This window comes from Hyla sarda, chromosome 2 (genome assembly GCF_029499605.1).
Source record: "Hyla sarda isolate aHylSar1 chromosome 2, aHylSar1.hap1, whole genome shotgun sequence".
Taxonomy (NCBI): domain Eukaryota; kingdom Metazoa; phylum Chordata; class Amphibia; order Anura; family Hylidae; genus Hyla; species Hyla sarda.
Window position 1 is genome coordinate 232,764,114 of NC_079190.1, and position 22,262 is coordinate 232,786,375.

Sequence of the window (22,262 nt, forward strand, 5' to 3'; positions counted from 1 at the left end):
TTATTTTGTATGTGTGCTTATTGTAATAAAACAGTGTAAAACTGTATTATATAAATTTGACCTGTATAGCAAATAAAATGTAACTACCACCTGTGCTTGTTCAACATTTGCAGTATTCTTTCTTGTTACTCTAATTCTTATGTCTTTCTCTCAAGGCTTTTCAAAAGGAGCAGGTAGACTCCCTACAGGTCAGGCTGCAGCAAGTGAATGGCCTCGGTCAGGGTCTGATTCAGAGTGCGGACAAAAACTGTGATGTGCACGGACTAGAACATGACACGGAGGAGCTAAACACCAAATGGAACACACTAAACAAAAAGGTGAGACGTTAGAAAATGTCTGCAGGAGAAAGATTTAACATGGAAGTGTATGGTTCTCCTGATTTTTGACAGCCCGTCTTAGAATCAACACCTTACATTGCACAGAGATGTGGTGGGAGGATTTAGATTCAATTTCCAGTCAGATAGACTGCGTGTGGGTGTTAGAGATGAGACCATCTGACTTGTACAGCTTGGAACGGTTTTGCAAAGCCTGCTGTTAAATCACATTCTTGTTTAGAATGATGCCAGACCCTTCCTCCCCCAAGCGCCTTGTCACCTAAGATTGCTATCTTGCAGTGAGTGATGAGAAATTGTTTGCTACACAGGTGGCAGAGCGAGTGACACAGCTCCAGGAGGCTCTGCTGCATTGTGGGAAGTTCCAGGATGCTCTGGAACCGCTGCTCAGCTGGCTCACCGATACAGAAGACCTGATTGCAAATCAGAAGCCCCCCTCTGCCGAATACAAAGTGGTGAAGGCTCAAATTCAGGAACAAAAGGTACAAGACCAAAAGAGACACTTAAAGCATATAAAATAGCTCTGTATACTACCAATCATTCAGAAAGTCACATCAAAGGAGTTGACAGTTAGTTACACATGTACTTGCCACAGCAGAGTTTATTATTAAGTGCACATCAACTCTTATTAGCAGAGGTTTCCCAGGACTTGTTACCCATCCTTAGAATAGGCCTTCAATATGAGATTAGTTGGGGTGCAACTCTTGGCCCTCCGTTAATCAGTCCTCATATTAATGGCCTATGCTAATGGTAGATCATCAATATTAACCCCTTAAAGGGGTACTCTGCCCCTAGACATCTTATCCCCTATCCAAAGGATAGGGGATAAGATGTCAGATCACCGCGGTGCCGCAGCTAGGGAGCCCCAGGATCCCCGCTGCGGCACTGCGCTATCATTACAGCACAGAGTGAGTTGGCTCTGCATGTAATGACGCGCAATACAGGGGCCGGAGCATTGTTACGTCACGGCTCTGCCCCTCATGATGTCATGGCCCGCCCCTTTCAATACAAGTCTATGGGAGGGGGTGCGGCGGTCGTCACGCCCCCTGCCATAGACTTGCATTAAGGGGACGGTCCTTAAGTGGTTAAGATGGTAGATCAAGCAAACTGAACTTCAGTAAGTGAACCAGTGGTGATCTAAGTTTGATTCATTTGAAACTACTGGGACAGGTTGCCTGGGTCATGTGGATGTAATACAGATACTAATATGTTGTTGTAAGGGGCTGGCAATCTTATAGCAAGTTTATGGCAAACCAGAATAATAATTTATTGTTGTGCTTACTCATATACTGTGCCTTTTCTGCTGCCCAGTGCCCCCATTCCCCCATCCTTGTGTGTCAGCTGAACACCTTCTTCTGTCTAGATGTGTAAGATGGCTGCCTATAGAAGGGCATGTGATTACACATGTCACTTTGCTGCTTAAAGGAAAACTGTCTCCAAGTTCACCCACACTAAATCCAATACACTGGGTTATAGTGTGTGTGAACCGGAGTCCATACATGGGTCACTTACTTTTTTTTATGTTTTCTTGTCGCGGAGTTGTCATATGCTAAAGTTCCGCTGCTTGCCCTTCACTTGTGCTCTGAAGGCGGGTCCCCCGCTGGCAGCCTTGCTTTGGGTCCTGGAGGAAGGGGCCTTAGCCCGCCCCTCTTGTTTGCATATTCATTTTCCCCCTGAACGCAGCGCGTCGGGAGAGCGCTCTGTGCAGTGTAACTGCGCATGCGCCAGTACCTATTTCTGAAGTCTCGCTACTCTCGACTTCCGGGTGTAGCAAGGGACCAATGCTTGCGCAGTTACACTGCACAGAGCACTCTTCTCCCGACACGCTGCGCTCAGGGGAAAATGAATATGCAAACAAAGGGGGGGGGGCGGGGTTTAAGGCCCCTTCCTCCGGCACACAAAGCAAGGCTGCCGGCATGGGGCCTGCCCTCAGAGCGCAAGTAAAGGGCAAACAGCGGAACTTTAGAGGACGACAACTCGGCGACAAGAAAACATAAAAAAAATGAATGTGACCCATGTATGGACTCCTGTTCACCCACACTATAACCCAGTGTATTGGGTTTAGTGTGGGTGAACTTGGTGACAGTTTTCCTTTAATCTAGCTTTGCATTGCTTGTGCGCAGTGTACTGCTATAAAGGAGGCAGAGTGATGTTACGGTCACATACTCCCCCATAGGCAGCTTTGTTATGGATGGGATAGACATCTGATTAGCACACAAGGCCAGAGGGGGGAAAAAAAAAAATTCTTATAAAGGATGCCATGCCATTGCATCAACTTGTTTTAAAGGGTTAGTATTGCACACGTCTACCTCTATGTGATGACATTAACTCGCCCTTCATGTTATCATTGGTAGCTCCTGCAGCATCTCCTGGATGATCGCAGATCAACTGTAGACATGATTCAAGTTGAAGGTACACGAATTGCAGAGGGCGCGGAACCTGCGGATGGGGAGAAAATTAACCGTCAATTGGATACTCTAAAGGAGAGGTGGTCATCTCTGCTGCAAAAGGCACAGTCAAGGTGTGGTTTTACTTTTTTTTTTTTTTTTTACTAGTTAAGTACTATTGCTATCTTTACTTTCTCAAGTACTATTGCTAGCGTAGGTACATGAGGGTTATAGATTGAAAATATTAGTATGTGTCAGCGGGGCGGACTGACAACACTCTGGGCCCCCGGACCAAATAAAGCAAGGGCCCCCTTTGAGGCTCCGCCCATCGTCACACCTCTGCCGTGCCCATATCCCACCCAAATCCCTCCTCATGCCCCACCCCTACACACAAAATAAAATTATATAAACACATATATTTAAAACAGGTTAACGTAGGTAAGATAATTTTCCACGAACAATACCAGTATGCAAGGAGGAAATATATACCACCACTCAATGACTGGATAATACCACCATACTGTACTGAATAAAACCACTATACACAGTGCACATATAGCAATAGATACCAGCTGTACACAGGATCTGTATACCATATAAGTGACTATATACATTTCCACAGCTCAAGGCCTGGCCTAACACCCTCCCCCCCCCCCCACCTGCCTGCTAACCTCCCCATTGTCTATAAAAAAAAAAAATTTATACAGGACAAGAAAAACATGTGTCCTTTGGTTTAGTGAGGAAGGAAAGAGGAATATTATCACCATAAATAATAAATATTACTACCATACTGTTACTGACCAAATCCTGTATACTGAAACCAATAATACCAGTATACAAGTGAGAATAATACCACCACACCATGACCCACTACTAGGGATGTCGCGATACCGATACTACTATCGGCATCGGGGACTCGTCTAATGTCCCCGATACGAATCTGATACCTGGTTTAGTGCTTCGCTGCTCCGTCCTCCGGTTCGCATCACTGCTGCAGCCCCATTCTCATCACTGCCGCTGCCCCGTTCTGCCGTCCGCATTATGGCATCTTATGGAGGAGCATGTGACCTACACGTCACTCCACTGCGCCTAGCGTAACATTACGGAGGAAGCAGAGTGACATGTATGTCACATGCTCCTCCATAAGACTCCATATTGCGAATGGCAGAATCGGGCTGCGGAGACACCAGACAGTGAGCAACTACAAAGGTGGGCTGCTGTCTATGGGGGGGGGGGGATCCTGCTGGCTACAAAGGGGGGGGCTGCTGTCTACAGGGGGGTCCTGCCAGCTACAAATAATAAGACAATTTATTAAAATATTACTATTGTGTTATTTTCTGTACAGGCAAAAACAACTTGATGACATATTAGTTTTAGCCAAGCAGTTTCACGAAACAACTGAACCCATATTTGACTGGCTTTCCGCCACAGAGAAGAAGTTGGCAAATTCTGAGCCAATCGGCACTCAGACAGGAAAAATTCAGCAACAGATTGTACGCCACAAGGTAACCGAGGGGTGAAGGGGGTCAAAACTTTTGAATTGGACAATATGTATACAATGTTTGACTGTGTGTGTGTGTGTATATATATATATATATATATATGTATATGTATATATATATAAGCCCTGTCATTACGGGTATCTGCATATACTTTACATATTTTATTTTCTTTCATAATTTTATGATTTATCATTCACTATTTTATATCATGGATTTTGTTTGAAGATATTTTTGTTGTGTTGCTTTTATTATTTAACTTTTTTATTCATTTTGTTCATCTTTTTATTTCTTTGCATGTTTTATTTATTTATTTTTATTTATTTTTGTTCTGTTTCTACTGGACAATTTCCAGAGTCTAGAGGATGATGTAACAGTCCATGAGACTGATGTATGTCAAGCTGGAAGGCTAGTGGACAGTCTTTCTTCCCTGTGCTGTGCCGCTGAGCGTGATAGGCTGGCACAGAATCTAGACTACTTGCATGCTCGGTATAAAGAGGTTCAGGATCTATGCAGCAGGAAAAGTGCCTTGCTGGGGCAAGCTCTGAGCAATGCCAGGTTGTTTGGGGAGGACGAAGTGGAAGTCCTGAACTGGCTGGCAGAAGTAGAAGATAAACTGAGCTCTGTCTCTGTTAAGGATTACAAGTTGGAGGTCCTACAGAATCAACACAAAAACCAAATGGTACATTTTAAATTCATCTTTTATTTCTATCATTCTTATTTAATTTGTTGTTTCTCATCTTTGTATATAATTTGCAAATTTCTACATTCAGATAATTTTTTTTTATTTTATTACATTTTCTTTACTACACAAAGAAGTCTAATAATCCTTTAAGTTATGACCATAAATCACCCTTTTCCAGCATATTACAATCTCTGTCTGGTCTGGAGCAGTCCCATCTGACCAGAGTTCTCTTGCAGGAAAGTGGTTACGTCATTTTTAAGCTACTTTACTCTTGACAAATTGTTTTATATCATCTATAAAAAAATAATAATAATTTGACGCCAATGATGAGCCATTTTAAGGATAATTCATCTTAATGCTGCTGTATTATAATCAGTAGCTTAGTGCCAGTGAGCCCAGAATCATCCTCAGCTAAGCGGTCAGTAGTTTCCATTAACTAAACAGACAGTTACAGGTTGTACTTGTACACAGGAAGGGACCAGACACCTACTAATGTACTCATCATTATGAAGCATGTAACAGATGGTAAAATATGGCTGGAGACACTTAGATTAGTTATGACTCTACATTAGATCACATTTTGCGGTTTCCAATATTTCTCAGGCCCATGAAAACTATTTATGTTCTGCTGCTTTTCCAGGATATTATTGAAAATAAAAGCTGCTCCTTTCATCTTTTTTTGCGGTTGGCTGCACTTTTATCTTGCAAAAGTGTCAGTTGGTTCCTAGTTAGAATAGTAGTCAGTGAAACTGATAGAATCATGATGTGCTGTATATCTGCTCTTCAAGACCAGCTACCTTCCTAATTGAAGAATTGCAGAGCGTCGGCGCTAGGACTGCTCAGAAATGCATTTCCTTGCGGAATCCCATCAATGTTTCTCAATGTTTTTGTGGGCGCCAGAATCAGGGTTTTCATGGCAGATGTTGTTGCCCCAGAAATTCTGCTGTGTGAACAGAGCAGCAGAATCCCATTAAAATCAATGGGACTCTGCTGCTGCAGAATGTCCATGTCTAATTCTGTCATGTGAACACAGCCTAAATGTTACTACAGGGTGGGCCATTTATATGGATACACCTTAATAAAATGGGAATGGTTGGTGATATTAACTTCCTGTTTGTGACACATTAGTATATGTGAGGGGGAGGGGAAACTTTTCAAGATGGGTGGTGACCATAGCGGCTATTTTGAAGTCGGACATTTTGAATCCAACTTTTTGTTTTTTCAATAGGAAGAGGGTCATGTGACACATCAAACTTATTGGGGATTTCACAAGAAAAACAATGATGTGCTTGGTTTTAATGTAGCTTTATTCTTTCATGAGTTATTTCCAAGTTTCTGACCACTTATAAAATGTGTTCAATGTGCTGCCCATTGTGTTGGATTGTCAATGCAACCCTCTTCTCCCACTCTTCACACACTGATAGCAACACCGCTGGAGAAATGCTAGAACGGGCTTCCAGTATCCGTATACACTGCTATATACTACTATATACACCGCAGGAGAAATGCTAGCACAGGCTTCCAGTATCCGTAGTTTCAGGTGCTGCACATCTCGTATCTTCACAGCATAGACAATTGCCTTCAGATGACCCCAAAGATAAAAGTCTAAGGGGGTCAGATCGGGAGACCTTGGGGGCCATTCAACTGGCCCACGACGACCAATCCACTTTCCAGGAAACTGTTCATCTAGGAATGCTCGGCCGCCATGGTGACCACCCATCTTGAAAAGTTTCCCTCCTCACATATACTAATGTGCCACAAACAGGAAGTTAATATCACCAACCATTCCCATTTTATTAAGGTGTATCCATATAAATGGCCCATCCTGTAATTTGTTTCAGCCACGTCTGTTGTTTAAAGAGAAATTGGCAAGTCATATGGACCTTACTTATTATTCATTGTTGGGGTAATAGTTTTGACTCTGGTGCAGTATTTCAGTATTACTGTGATACCCCATGTTCCCTCTAGGTTACAATATCTTCAGCTGTCAGGTCATGTTGTTGTAGTTTTTCAACAGCTAGAGGCACCCTGGTTGGGAAACACTGGGTTAGGGGAACGATGCACTTGGTACTATTTTAAGAAGTAGTCCCAACTGTACATTCTTTACCACTATGCCCTAGTAGGACATATGACTGTAACAGAGGGCAGACAAATGCCTCTGTTTACAGCTTGTTGGGGGAAGTATCACTGGGCTCATGAATACTTAATGATATCGTCAACATCTTTGTCATATTAGAAGCTTGCTGTTGCTAAGTAGTCACCATTGCCTTTACAGATCACTTGCTGTTTTTTTCACAAACATTTTAGACTCTCAAACGCACCGGCTACAATTCAGTGTTCTTACGGAAAGTCAGACAATTTCACAGTTTAGCTTTTGTTGTCTCCCTGCTCTCTCCTTTTTCACTATAAGCTGCTTAGCAGTGCCGCCATGCATTATCAGTATTCCCACTACACGGGACTAATTAACATAGGGTGAAGATACCAGCACCGCTAGCCCACATCCTAATATAGCTGCACCCCATCCAGATACTGATAACTTGTATATTTTTAGTTGTTGAAAACAATTATTTAGATATCGTGATGGCGTTTGTTTTTTTAGTTGATTTTTCAGACTTAGGCCTACAGTTATACAACCCTGCATAGGCCTCCACAATTATACATCTTTTTTTGCTGTAGCTGTTGCAGTGAAGTTGAATGAACTGTACTGTAGTTTTGTATGAGTGTAGCCCAGAATTAAAGGCTGTGGACATCTTTTTGGAGTGATTTATAGACTTCTTTTAATTTTTTATAAACAAAAGCTTTTTCTGTTTTGTCAACAATTTTTGACTGTTTGGCTCCTGTGTAACACTCATAGCCAGCAGATCTCTGCCTTTCGTCAAATCTGTCAGAGCACTCCAGACACTCCTGTGTTCTTCTGAGCCACCATCTAAGCTTAGTAATGATGATATCAATATTGATTTGATCATAACTGAGCTTAGATGGTCATTCAGGACATCTAATTCAGGTCATGCAGGTCATTCAAGCTGAAGTGGTGTTGTCTGTTTTTAGTACAACTTAGCTACAAAGATGTATTTTAACTAGGCCAGCAGTAAGACCCCTTCCTGATCAGACATGATAGGGGATTAGATTCTTTCATGGAAAAAAAAAATCTTTTAACTTGTCAATATTCCACAGTCGAACAACACAATATACAATAGAGTTTTTTGTGTAGAATTTTCTTTTTCATCAATATGGCAAAAACACACAAACTGTAACATTCCAATGCATTTTTTTCAGCTGAACAGTGGTCACCATGAGAATCTCTACCCATAGAGAGGAAAAATGATTTCTTGATTGTTTTCACGTGTAAATTTTCTGCTCTAATAAAGTTTCCTCTTTCTCCAAGGCACTAAGTGAAGAAATAATCAATAGAAAGAGAAATGTAGATCAAGCTGTTAAAAACGGACAAGCTCTGTTAAAGCAGACAACAGGTATTGTCTTTAGAGGGTGGTGTATGTTCATATTTTACTGATGATTCTGTGCTGCTATTTAGATGTTTATTGTCTATGATGATTGTGTAGGTGAGGAGGTACTGCTGATCCAGGAGAAGTTGGATGGCATCAAAACACGGTACTCTGAGATCACGGCATCAAGTGGAAAGGCTCTCAGGACTTTGGAGCAGGCCTTACAACTAGCCAGCAAATTCCAGACCACCCATGAGGAGTTGACTAGCTGGCTAGGAAGGGTTGAGGATGAACTTGCTCGCACAAGCAGGCAGTCTCCGGCAGGAGATTTGATTCCACTGTTCCAACAGCGGCAAAAGGTAGGGAAATGTAAATTGTTATAAAGTGTGGTATAGAATGTAATTTGTTCTATTTCTTCAGTTTCCATTATTTAGCCATAAATCATGCAATGTTATATTAGACCACTATACGAATTGCTAACAGGTACCTATACACTGTTTATTTCTTATGTATTATGCAGGAATTAAAGAAGGAGGCCATGGAGTACCGCATAGTCCTTGATACCATTAATGAGGTGGGCAGTGCCCTACTAGAACTTGTTCCTTGGAGAGCCCGTGAGGGTCTAGACAAACTTGTCTCAGATGCCAATGAACAGTATAGATCGGTCAGTACTACTATCGGACATAGGGTTGATCAGATAGATGCTGCCATTCAAAGATCACAGCAGGTAAGGATGTTTAATGGTGTGTGGCTGTAATAAATGTGCGTTCTGCTTTGTTTTACTCAAAGATAGAACAATTGAAAGCATTTTCTAAGCTCCTTCACATGCATTTGTATTGTATAGCAGAAGTGATGTAGATGTAAAAAAAATGTGTTCACTTGTTTTAGAACTGATCGCCACATGTTATTTTAAAGGGGTTTTGCAACCAGGGCATTTCCGTCATTTAGTACGGTAACTTCTTTGGCAGTAAACAAATTAATGTGGGGTCCAGCTATTTCTGTTATCTTATGGGAAAGTGCATGCTGTATCATTGTGCCTTTTAAAGACAATAAGCAACCATGTTACACACTATTTCCTCCATCATGTGAGCTGCATTCTTTGTTCCATCCTTAGGCCCATAGGGCATATGTAAAAAGCAAACAGTTTTATTGCCATCAACAGGCTTCTCTAGTTTTGTTCATCATTCTAGTGTCCCGTATGTGATTACTTAAAAAAAAAAAAAAAAAAGGAACAAAACAACACTCCACATCCAGAGAGCACCGCAAGAGCACCCAAACTTCATAAGTTACAATTTAAAACTCACATAGCGAAAAATGCAAGCATAGTAACAACATATCAGCATAAAGAATGAATCCGTAGGCAGAATAAAAATATGAGCCAGGAAACAGGCCCCATATGAAGCCCCTGGAGCAGAACGGCCCAACAAAAGACAACAAGAGAACCACAGTCACACAGCACCTGATTACTTATCATTTTTAAGCTCTCAGCTGTAAGTGACTTGCACTCTTCTTTAATGTCTAAGAGGAAAGCATGTTTATCTGATAGAGATGCAGGGCTTGCACCATTACACCAGAGCAGTTTTGTTGTGAGCCGGGCATCTATGTCAGTTTGTCTAGATCTTTTTTTCGATTTTTGCTGTGATTTATATACCTCTGATGTATAGTCCTACAATGACCATATGGTGCCCTTAGACTCCCATGTTGGTTGGTGAATATATACAGTACACTGGGGTAGGCTATATCTGTCACTAGTCTGCAGTGTACAAGGAGCTAGTGACATCCCGCTTCCCCCATCGTATTGTATGTTCTAGTGCATTGGAATATACAGTACACTAGGGATAGGCTCTGTGTAACTTGCACTGCATCCTTGGCAGTGCTTGAGCAACGCTACATTTCATGACACAAATGTTGGTGGCAGCAGAGGGCCCTTACTGTTTTATTGCTGCCATACACAACTTCTAAGACAGGATTACAAAAAAATTGGGCAACATTAGATAAATGTATTTACAACAAAAAGGAAACGTTCTCTGGAATCCTCTTTTATGTATCAAACCTATAAAGTTTTATATAGTTCCTGGTGCTTCTAGTTAATTTCCGTCAGCTCATCCCCAAGGGATCCTCTACTAGTTTTGGAGCTTTTGCTTGATGTGTAATTGCTTTTTGTTTTGCTAACCCTGCAGGCTTCAGTGTCTGTAAATGTGATGTGTTCCTGGGACTTATTTTCTGTCTCCCATGTTTGGTAGTGACTGGTAAAATAGTCTTGTTGCCTTCTCAGTTGTGAGGAATTAATTTGTCAAACAAGTGGCAGCATCCAGTGTGTTTGAGCCACTTGCTAAAGGGGCTTTTAATGTGACTTCAGTATACTGGCTGGACTCTACTCCATATTTTATTACCATTGCTTAAGTCTTTATGTCATCTGTGCAGCATAGTTTCTGTCCTTGGACATCAGACACAGCTTTTTTTATGCACAAATTTGGTATAATAGACCACCATCTAGTTAAACTGTGTAGTAAAAACTGCACAAAGGTCTATACCAGCCAGTAAATAAAGGTGGACAGCCTTTCTAGATAACTAATAGCTCTGGAGATGCTACATTTAATTCAGTGTTCAATGTGTCTGCAATGTGTGTTTGCTTCATTGTCCTCCTTCGTCTTTGCTCCTTTCCTGCCAGTACGAGCAAGCTGCTGACGCAGAGTTAGCCTGGGTGGCTGAGACCAGGAGAAAACTTTTGGCACTCGGTCCAGTCTGCTTGGAGCAGGATCAGACTACAGCCCAGCTCCAAGTGCAAAAGGTATGACTACTGTTCCCTTATTGCTGGGCATGTAAATCTGTGCAAAGAAAGTCGCTTTCTACTTTTTTGGGCCTTACAACCAATTATCCTAATAAAGTTGGTATTGTCTTATTATACATATTCACTTTCTACTATCTATATAAAAAAAAAAGGTGGGGGGTATTTGATCAAATGGGGAGTCCTTATAGTGACTAGTGACAATGAGTTTACTTAAATGATAAATTCTGATGAATTCTGCTTTTGTTACCATGCAGGCTTTCTCTGTAGACATTATTCGCCATAAGGATTCAATAGATGACTTGATTGGAACACAGGAAGACATTCTGGGAACATGTGGAGAAGAACAAAAGGCCATTTTACAAGTAAGTGCAAAACTTTAATTTGACTTGTTTTAATAGTGAGGGAATACTCTTTCTTGGGCCCAGATTAGTACTTAAATCTGTATTTGTTGCAGGAAAAAACGAAATTGTTGCTGCAGCAGTATGAGGAGGTCAGCCACATAAATGCAGAGCGGTCTGCCCGTCTGGAACGTGCACAGGTTCTTGTGGGTCAGTTCTGGGAAACTTATGAGGAATTAAACCCCTGGATTGAAGAAATGAAGGCCACAATTTCCCAGCTGCCACCTCCTGCTGTCGATCATGACATGCTTAAGCTGCAGCAAGAAGAAATAAGGGTAGGACAACTTGCAGGTTATTCGTTTTCCCTGTAATACAAGCTATTTATAACGCAGTATAAAGCTCTGTTTGATTTCCCAAGACACAAGGCAGAAATTAGTCTGGTAATATGTCTTACATCTAACAAAGAAATGCAGGTTGTCTCAGATGATGTCCTCTGCTGACCCACTATAACTTTCCACACCATCAGCTTCATCCTTTTCATTAAAAAGTCCTTTGTCAGGACCAGAAGTTTTACATTTCCTGCTTTGTTGAAATTGCAGCAATTGAGAGAATCTGTGGCTGAGCACAAGCCTCACATTGACAAGCTGTTAAAGATTGGTCCACATCTATGTGATCTAAATCCTGAGGAAGGGGCAGTGGTGCAAGAAAAGTACATCAAAGCAGAAAAACTCTATCTGGGAATTAAGGAAGAGGTTCGCAAGATGGCCTTGGCATTGGACGATGCACTGGCACAGGCTGCTCAGGTATACCATTGCACAGTGTCTGTTTGCTGTTTTAATGCTGCTTACTGTAGCGGATTCAGTTCCTTTACAAATTGTGGAGCTGTAGTGTAGGACACAAGTTTATCGCCAATGGAAATTGTTAAGAGAATTAAATTTTGGCTTAATGAATGCTCCTTTTTTGTGTACTTTATGTGCACATGAATTGTTTTTTTGCATCCTCTGTAGTCTCCATACCATCTTGCTCCATAGTCCAAGCATAAGTGTGTTTTATGGTTTGCCATGTGTTTTTGTGTTTGTATTGTTGAGTTGCTGTGGTTCATGCTCCACTAACCCCCCATCTCTCCTCTCATCTCACGTCACCTCCCTTTCCTTGTGGAATGTGTTAACTTTCTGTTGTGCTGCCATGGTAACTTGTCCCTGTCGGCCTGACTATTCTGCATTACAGATTGTGGAGGTAAGTGTCGTTGTGCTTGATTAGTTTCTAACCTCAACCTTTGCTCCTTTTTGCATCCTACCACTTTCATGTGTTTTAATTTGTCTTCGAGTCATTTATAAATGTAACAATTCTTATATACTCATTGTTCTACCAGTTCCATGACAAGGTGGGACCTATGTTGGAGACACTGGAGAGCATGGCTTCTCGTCTACATATGCCTCCTTCAATACCTGCAGAGGTGGAAAAGATCCGTGATTGTATCAGTGAGAACAAGAACACTCTTATGGAACTTGAAAAATTACTACCTTCCTTTGAGGCCTTGAAACATCGTGGGGAGGAGCTACTCAGTCGCTCACAAGGACCAGACATGGATCCTGCAGCAAAAGGTAAGCAAGTTAACTGAAGCCTCAGTTTAAAGAGAGAGGCCCTGTGTTGTGTCGTTTTCTTTGGGTTTTAATTCCCTACAATTTTTTTTCCATGGTATTTACTAAGGTTTACCTACATTTTGCACTTTTTCCTACATTTTGCACTTTTTCCTACATTTTCCTTTTTTACTCATGCTCTGATCTGTGGGGTTTTCCAGAGCTCCAATCCGCTACATTTTCTGTGAAAACCTTAGTAAATATGGGTTTTTGTGAAAATATCAGGGACACGTTCCCTTTTGATAGCCACGCCTCTCGATGACCACACCCCCTTTTTAAGGTTTTCTCAGTAAAATGGAGAATAAGTCGGTTTTTTTCAATTCTGGCACAATACCCAACAAACACATGTCGGGTTTACAATAGTAAATCAGGGCCAATGTGTCATCAAAAATGACCTATGGTTTAAGTTACGTTTTTATGTTAACCATATTTATTAAGAATTTTTGGTGGTTTTTTTCTACTTTTCACTTTATTATCCATATATTTATTAGATTTTTCACTTTCCATTCTGGACATTAGATCTAAATCATAGCTGAGACTTCCTGTTCTACAATGATCATTACCTAGTAATGCGTTTTCTTCTCAGGAGTACAGTGAAAGGTGACACCAGTAGAGATATAATCCTGGATCCACCACCGTTTACAGCAGGGATCAGCCTCCCCTCTCCCTGTAGAATGACCTCTAAAAAGTTCACAGAAAATGCTCAGCAGTGTTTTAAATGAATCTGAATATCTGGTTCCTACTGTAAAGCATTTTTTATTCAAAACGGGTCAGGCAAGTTGGCAGCCCCTAATAATACATTAAAAGTCAAATACAAAATTTACAACAAGAAATTAGAAACCAGTTAGAAAGAAAAGGAAGTGTTTGTGTCTGGTTCTAATCAGAAAAAAATAATGTAGGTGACACTTTTCCTTTAAACCGGTTTAGTAATTTCTTTGTGTCTTTGCCATCGATCACATCCAAAAGCTAGGTATCCATAGTAACCACAGGTTCTTAGTGGTCCTTTTAGATTGCGGTTGTTAAAACATATTACCTTATTCACCATTTTGAAGTGAATGTGTATTTTTGACAAAATATGCTATTTACATGACATGGCTTTGTGCTTTTATCTTGCTTTAGCCATTCAGGATAAACTGGATCGGCTTACATTCTTCTGGGAGGATATCAAAACCAAAGCAGATGAGCGTGAAATGAAATTGTTGGATGTTCTTGAGCTAGCTGAGAAATTTTGGTTAGACATGAATTCGCTATTGACAACTATCAAAGACACACATGAGATTGTCCATGATCTGGAGAGTCCTGGAATTGACCCCTCAATGATTAAACAACAGATTGAAGCTGCAGATGTAAGAAACCTATACATATTGTCCATTTCCAATATTTGCATGAATTGCTGTACATTGTTGAAAATATACTTTTTCATTTTCTTTAGTCCATCAAGGAGGAAACAGACGGACTTCATGAAGAGTTAGAGTTTATTAGAATCCTTGGAGCTGATCTTATATTTGCTTGTGGAGAGACTGAAAAGCCAGAAGTAAAGAAAAGCATTGATGAGGTACTTAAGATAGAGAATGAGCATTTGGAAGCTGAAAATAGAGTGGCATTATCCTTGGGGGTATGTTGTCCACACTGGACTTTAAGGCCGGGTTCATAAGGCCGAAAATGTGCAGAATGTCCACCCGCAAAACACGGGTGGACATTCCACACATTTTCACAATCCTGTAAGTGTTAGAAGCGCTTAGAAAAGCACCGTTTCATAGACTGCAATAAATTTCCAAGCGTAATCCGCAGAAAGAACAGATAAGCCTATTCTTTGTGCAGATGCTGGAATCAGGATTTCCGCGGCAGAAACATCTGCTGCAGAAATTCCACTATGTGCACAGTGCAGCAGAATCCCGTTCTTCTCGGACATTTCACCATGTGAACATACATTTAAGAGAACCTTTCTGCAGATTTTTACCCCATATAACTGTTTGCTACATTTTATATAGAGTAGAATCAGTTGTCCTAGATTGCGTCCTCCATAGTGGCAAAAATCACTTTGCAAAATGTCCCTCACTGTATTTTAATGAGCTCCAAGAAGTTCCCTGAGAATGTTGCATCTTCAGGTAGTCACTGACCTCTGGGCTGTATTCATGCCTACTGGAACATTATTGACAGCCTGTCCCCTCAGACGTCACTACTCTACTCCCTCTGCATATTAAAATTTTTAGCTGCCCAAAAACTGCTTCAGGGTCTGCGCAGGATTTCAGTGTGCAGAGCAGTGACATCAGAAGGGCCAGGCTGTCAGTAATGCACACGTAGGCTTGAATACAGTCCAGAGCTCAGTTGACCACCTGAAGAATACAGCACACTCTGAGAACTACTTGGGGGCTCATTAACATACATTTTGCAAAGTAGTTTTCGGCACTATGAAGGACACAATTCAGGACATTGGGACATGGTAAGAATTCTATATTCTGATTCTATTTTCTGATTGCAATTTATTTCAATTTTTTATACATTATTATAGGCAGCCGTCTTGTCCAACATGTTTTTTTTTATTTATTTATTTTAAATCATAAATTTTTATTAAAGATTTTTGAACAATAATGCCCGGCATGTTTTTAAACTGCTTTAAGAGATATGCCTTATGGCAAGATTTATGGATGTATTCACATTAGACTGGCCCAGACCCTGTTCACATGAATGGGGGAGTTTACTAGGTATGCTCAGTGAGGTGTTTCTACAGAGAGGGGGGGGAGGCTGATCTCTGCTGTAAATGGTGGCACCACTGGTTTCACCTTTTAATGTACTCCTCTGTAATTATAAGGAGGGCACTACTGAAAAGGGATCTGTACAGAATGGGAAGTGTCAGCCTAAAATTATGCCCAGTGGCCAGACTAAAAACTGAAATATTCCAGAATTATTTTATAATAAAGATAGTAAAATGGAAAATGAGAAAAAGCATCACCAAAAATCCTTAAAAAATGTATTTAGCATAAATGGGGGAATTTATCATGCCGTAAACTAGCGTAGAGTGGTAAAATAGTGAAATTCTTTAGCGCAAGCCCCTTTCTTTGTGCAACAAATGCTATACTAAAAGAAATTGCCCAAAAACGAAACCTGTGCAAAAATGATAAATTCTCCCCATAAACTTGGTTTAAACAATATGCCATTTTCTGATCACACATCCCTTTAAAGGAAACTATATAATACAGTTGGAAAGTTGTAATTTTGTTGTGGTTGAGCTTACTGAGTGCAAATACTGGGGATTTGTTGTATTTTACTTCTAGTTTACTTCAAGTTTTAACTTGTTTTTCCTCTGTTAGATGAATGGAGCCTGGGAAAATCTGAAGAAAACTTGGACAGAACGTCTGGAGAAACTAAGAGAAGCAATGTCTAATGCCGTGCAATATCAAGATACCTTGCAGGTAGATTTATACAACAGGGGTTGAACTGAAATGACCAAGAAAATGAAAAAAAAGCTTCCATTACAACATGCTGTATGCCTTCTTTGACAATAGGAAAGTGTAGATCCTGTACTAGATTCTCTGTAGCTTACACATTATACAAGGACATTTAGCTGTGGCTTATCTATTGGTGAATAAATGGAACAGTGAAGTCTTAATTCTGTAAGCAAGCACATATTACATTAGGTTGCCATAGAAATATTATACAGTTCTATAGCTGCATATACATGGATACTGAAGCTTACTCATACATAGAGTTCGTATTATTCACTATAATAAATGCTTTGTGTAAATCTCATTCCTTGATCTATATCTTTCCTATAGTACATTATGTATTTTTAATATTGGCATAGAAAACAGCTCAAGGGGCTTTCTCTCTCTTTTTAGGCAATGTTTGACTGGCTGGATAATGCTGTTATTAAACTGTGTGACATGCCTCCTGTCGGGACAGATATCAATACAGTAAAGGAGCAAATCAATGAAATGAAGGTAACGCCTTGATTTAAATATGTGTTTGGGGTAAAATTCCTACTGTGCAAGGTAGAAGAATGTGTTCAGGATTCCCACTTTTAGACTATTTGTGGATTTATTGGTAATTTTGTTCTTTTAATAGGAGTTTAAGGTGGAGGTTTACCAGCAACAAATTGAAATGGAGAAATTAAATCATCAAGGAGAGCTGATGTTAAAGAAAGCCATTGATGACACCGATCGTGACATCATTCAGGGACCCATCACTGAACTGAAGCATTTGTGGGAGAATCTGGGAGAGAAAATTACACACAGACAGGTGGGCAGTTGGAAAACAGATCTTTATAACCAAACTCAAGTGGGCTCAGCAACTATATAAACTCCCGGGGTGCTACTATGTATATCAGTAACGTAACATGATACCACAAGAAAAAGGCGATATACCAAAAAAGCATGCAGGTGCAATACCCTTGAGGAAGTATGGGGTTCAGGGGGGGCATGTTTATCCTCCATCTGTTGTCTATAGCCCTGCTCTCTGTCTGAACAAGGTTGTATGTATTATTGTTTTCTTACAGGTTTAATGCCATTAGTATTGTGAACTGAGGGAAGCTGTATATGTCATCTTGCACTTTATATACTTTGTGATCCAGGCTAGGGCTATGAGATTGCTCTGATTATTCTTGATCTAGCAGGTGTCCCGGGAGTGGTCCTCCCCTTTTCTAGTGGGGTCCCCCCCTGTTGTGTAGTGGCCTTTGGGCTTTTTAAATGATTTTAAATGTCTTTGTCTGCTTTAATCATGTGTAGAGCATAATAAAATTATTTTCTAACTTGTATCTGAATAGTGGGTGTGCGCTTTTTTTTTTTTGGTATATCGCCTTTTTCTTGTGGTATCAGATCTTTATTATCTTACAAGATGATGCATGGAAGTAGAGAAATACACAGAAATCCTAGGATCAGCCTTCTGCCAAATGTTTTAATTTATTTTATTTATGTTCACTATTCTGTGGTGATCTATTTGAGAATGTATACTTGTATATTATAGTTCTGCTAAATATAATTCTGGCTACATGTTGCCACCACTATTTACTGCATAGGCTGCGTTCACATCACGATTTCTCCATCAGACTTGAGTAAACGATTTTATAACTTAAAATCGTATGAAATCGCATATAAAGTCGGATCCATTGACCGCCATTAAAAAATCGGATCCATCACACACATCTGATTTGATCCGCATCCGATTTCACACGAAATCTCCTTCGGGTTTGACCACGATTTCAGACCTGAACAAAAATTGTGTGATATTGGATGCGGATCAAATCGGATGTGTGTAATGGATCCGATTTTTTAATGGCAGTCAATGGATCTGACTTTATATGCGATTTCATACGATTTTAAGTTATAAAATCGTTTACTCAAGTCGGATGGAGAAATTGTGATGTGAACGGAGCCATATGGATGTATACAGCTAGTGTTTTTGAATTGTAGCTGTTCTAGATACCATGAGCTCCTCCTAGTGTGGCAGCAGTTAGGCGCAGTGTTAGAGCAGGCAGGGAAAGCATTTGAGTGGGTCTCCTTCCCAACTTGCTAGAAGCCCTGCCACTAATTCATGTCCCTCTTTTCTGTAGCACAAGTTGGAAGCTGCCCTGCTGGCCCTTGGACAGTTCCAACATGCTTTAGCAGAAGTAATGTCATGGCTGACACACACAGAAGATTTGCTGGATGCTCAGAAACCCATCAGTGGAGATCCTAAGGTTATTGAGGTGGAGCTCGCAAAGCACCATGTAAGTGTTGGAGTTGTTCTAGTACTTTGTGACTAGGGCTATAATGTATGTATGGTTGTGGCTGATATCTAGAATTGTGCTTCACAGATGTGTGCTCTTGATAAAAAATATATTTGTTGTTTTCACATAAATTTACCAGGCAGGTGTTTTTGTTTATTTTCAGGTACTAAAAAATGATGTGCTAGCTCATCAAAGCACTGTGCATACTGTCAAGAATGCTGGAAGTGAATTGCTTGAATCCAGTCCTGGAGAGGATGCCAACAGTCTTAGAAGTCGCCTGCAATTGCTGAAGCAGTTGTGGGAGACTGTCCTGCAGAAAACAGAGGAGAGAGAGCAGCAGCTGGATATGGCTCTTCAGCAGGTCTGTAGAATTGTCTTTTTTTATTAAGAGATGTTATGCTATTACCCACTTTTCCTTGCTGCCAAAACTTTTTATTTTACATGATTATGACATATTTTGCATACCTTGCAGGCTCAAGGTTTCACTGGCGAGATTGAAGATTTCATCCAGTGGCAGAGCAGAATAGAAAGCCATCTTTCAGCTGCCAAACCCACTGGTGGTCTTCCGGAGACAGCACGGGAACAGCTTCAAGCTCATATGGTAAGATACTTTTTTGTAGTGTCCAGTGGAACAGGTTTACCTATGATGGCAGATTGAATGATATGATTAAGTTTTACTTGTTGTGACTTCTTTTAGTCACAGGACATAGAGCTAATATTAACATCCAGTGGATTGTGAGAATTTTCCATTATTAGTGCACAATACTCTAAATAATGATCGAGATTTATTAAACTGTGTGACAGAATAACTAGTGATTTTCCCACTGCAACCAATCACAGCTCAGCTAATGAGCTCTGGTAAAGTGAAAGCTGAGCTGTGATTGGTTCTTGTGGGGAAATCACAAATTTTTTTCTCACACAGTTTGATAAATCTGGGCCTTAATGATTTTCATAATTCATACAGAAATAAATAGTTTATGCCCAGGGGTGGTGGTGCTTGATCTTAATGTTCAATGAATCTGTGTGTCGTGCATCATCCCATCAGGCTTTGCACAATACATTTAACTGTCTATACATTTAACCCCTTAAGGGGTTTTTGCACTTTCGTTTTTTCCTCCTTACCTTTTAAAAATCATAACCCTTTCAAGTTTCCACCTAAAAATCCATATTATGGCTTATTTTTTGCGTCACCAATTCTACTTTGCAGTGACATTAGTCATTTTACCCAAAAATTCACGGCGAAACGGAAAAAAAAATCATTGTGCAACAAAAAAAGCCATTTTGTAATTTTGGGGGCTTCCGTTTCTACGCAGTGCATATTTCGGTAAAAATTACACCTTATCATTATTCTGTAGGTCCTTACGGTTAAAATGATTTCCTACTTATATAGGTTTGATTTTGTTGTACTTCTGGAAAAAATCATAACTACATGCAGGAAAATTTATACGTTTAAAAATGTCATATTCTGACCCCTATAACTTTTTTATTTTTCCACGTACAGGGCGGTATGAGGACTCATTTTTTGAGCCGTGATCTGAAGTTTTTATCGGTACGATTTTTGTTTTGATCGGACTTTTTGATCACTTTTTATTCATTTTTTAATGGTATAAAAAGTGACCAAAATACGCTTTTTTGGACTTTGGAATTTTTTTACGTGTACGCCATTGACCGTGCGGTTTAATTAACGATATATTTTTATAGTTCGGAAATTAATGCACGCGGCGATACCACATATGTTTATTTTTATTTCTACTGTTTTATTTTTTTTATGGGAAAAGGGGGGTGATTCAAACTTTTATTAGGGAAGGGGTTAAATGACCTTTATTAACACTTTTTTTTTTTTTACTTTTTTTTTTTTGCAGTGTTATAGGTCCCATAGGGACCTATAACACTGCACACACTGATCTCCTATTCTGATCACTGGCGTGTATTAACACGCCTGTAATCAGCGTTATCGGCGCTTGACTGCTCTTGCCTGGATCTCAGGCACGGAGCAGTCATTCGTCGATCGGACACAGAGGAGTCAGGTAAGGGCCCTCCCGGTGTCCTGTAAGCTGTTCGGGATGCCGGGATTTCACCGCGGCGGTCCCGAACAGCCCAACTTACTAGCCGGGATAGTTTCACTTTAGGGTTAATACCACACATTGCCGCAATCGGTGATTTGTGGTAATAGCCGCGGGTCCCGGCCGTTGATTAGCGCCGGGACCGACGCGATGTGATGCAGGGTCGCAGCACGAACCCGCTTCATATCGCGGGAGCCGGCGCAGGACGTAAATATACGTCCTGCGTCGTTAAGGGGTTAAAGGGGTATTCCCATCTGAAGAGTGCTTATCCAACAGGATCACATCTGATCGGTGGGGGTCCCAGACATCTCTGGGACCCCCACTGAGCTGTGAAACAGGGCCAAAAGTGTCCCTGGAATGAGTAGTACACAGCACATGAGTGACCAGCACTCCATTCATTCTCTATTGTGTCCTTGACTATTGCCGATCACTGAATTCTGCAATGTTTGACGGCCTCATAGATAATGGATGGGGTGCTCCATTAATTCTTGGGACAATCTTGTCTTCTCAGGGTTGGTGGAGCTCTGATCAACTTATCTTCTAGCCACTTAATGAATTTGCATTGGTATAGTGTACAACCTGATGCCCCATTTCACACTTGTTAATATAATACTTTATACTCTAGGGTTTCCAGCTCTGTTTCATACTGAGATGAAGTCTATGCACAAATGAGTTAAATGCACAAAATCCTGCAGGCCTAAGAACCCTGTTATATTAGTTTTTTCCTACAAAAGACTTTTTTTTTTTACAATGAGTGGGCATAAATCTCTACAAAATTCACTTATGTTTACAGGAATTGTTTGCTGAAGTAAAAGCAAATGAAGAACTATATAAACAGCTTCTGGACAAAGGGCAGCTTATGCTTTTGAGCCGAGATGATTCTGTAGGGTCTGTCACAGAACAGAATGTTGCTATTCTTAAGCGAAAATGGCAAAACATTAACAACAAAGTAGACGAGAGGAAGGTAAGCTTATGTTGACAGGTTGGACACTGCATTGTTTGTGCTCTGTATTACATGCTCATTTCTTCCATCATATTTGTGGGTGGTTTTGTGGTTGTGTTTGCATAAGATTTCAATTATAATATGGTACATTTCAGCATGCTCCTAGCTTATAGAGAAAATATAATGGATTTGCAGTGTTAATTTTGGGAGTTGTTTACCAACAGGTAAAATTGGAAGAAGCTCTCAACCTAGCTACTGACTTCCAGAATTCATTGCAAGACTTTATCAACTGGTTGACTCAAGCTGAGCAGAGTCTGAACATTGCGTCGCCTCCTAGTCTCATTCTGGACACAGTTTTTTTTCAGATTGATGAACATAAGGTAAGTTTCCTGTAAAATACCATTCAGTGATTGCTTTCCTGTTTTCTATAATTACTA

At 40.5% G+C, this 22,262-nt stretch overlaps 1 protein-coding gene across 21 annotated transcripts in view; it reads left to right on the plus strand.

Annotated features, from left to right (window-relative positions):
• The window catches only part of MACF1 (microtubule actin crosslinking factor 1), a 303,966-nt gene that overhangs the window by 249,657 nt on the left and 32,047 nt on the right, over positions 1-22,262 (plus strand). For 15 of the 21 annotated variants that reach the window (XM_056556581.1, XM_056556594.1, XM_056556588.1 and 12 more), the window contains 23 exons: positions 156-317; positions 644-814; positions 2,687-2,853; positions 4,065-4,224; positions 4,574-4,900; positions 8,289-8,373; positions 8,464-8,705; positions 8,867-9,073; positions 11,018-11,137; positions 11,392-11,499; positions 11,592-11,810; positions 12,075-12,278; positions 12,848-13,079; positions 14,235-14,461; positions 14,548-14,670; positions 16,427-16,528; positions 16,955-17,056; positions 17,181-17,354; positions 18,664-18,819; positions 18,983-19,180; positions 19,292-19,420; positions 21,676-21,846; positions 22,050-22,205. In XM_056556581.1, the coding sequence (XP_056412556.1) occupies positions 156-317; positions 644-814; positions 2,687-2,853; positions 4,065-4,224; positions 4,574-4,900; positions 8,289-8,373; positions 8,464-8,705; positions 8,867-9,073; positions 11,018-11,137; positions 11,392-11,499; positions 11,592-11,810; positions 12,075-12,278; positions 12,848-13,079; positions 14,235-14,461; positions 14,548-14,670; positions 16,427-16,528; positions 16,955-17,056; positions 17,181-17,354; positions 18,664-18,819; positions 18,983-19,180; positions 19,292-19,420; positions 21,676-21,846; positions 22,050-22,205 (3,942 nt within the window). The remainder of the gene's footprint in view (positions 1-155; positions 318-643; positions 815-2,686; positions 2,854-4,064; positions 4,225-4,573; positions 4,901-8,288; positions 8,374-8,463; positions 8,706-8,866; positions 9,074-11,017; positions 11,138-11,391; positions 11,500-11,591; positions 11,811-12,074; positions 12,279-12,847; positions 13,080-14,234; positions 14,462-14,547; positions 14,671-16,426; positions 16,529-16,954; positions 17,057-17,180; positions 17,355-18,663; positions 18,820-18,982; positions 19,181-19,291; positions 19,421-21,675; positions 21,847-22,049; positions 22,206-22,262) is intronic. The other 6 variants (XM_056556595.1, XM_056556590.1, XM_056556589.1 and 3 more) reach the window with 1 other exon arrangement.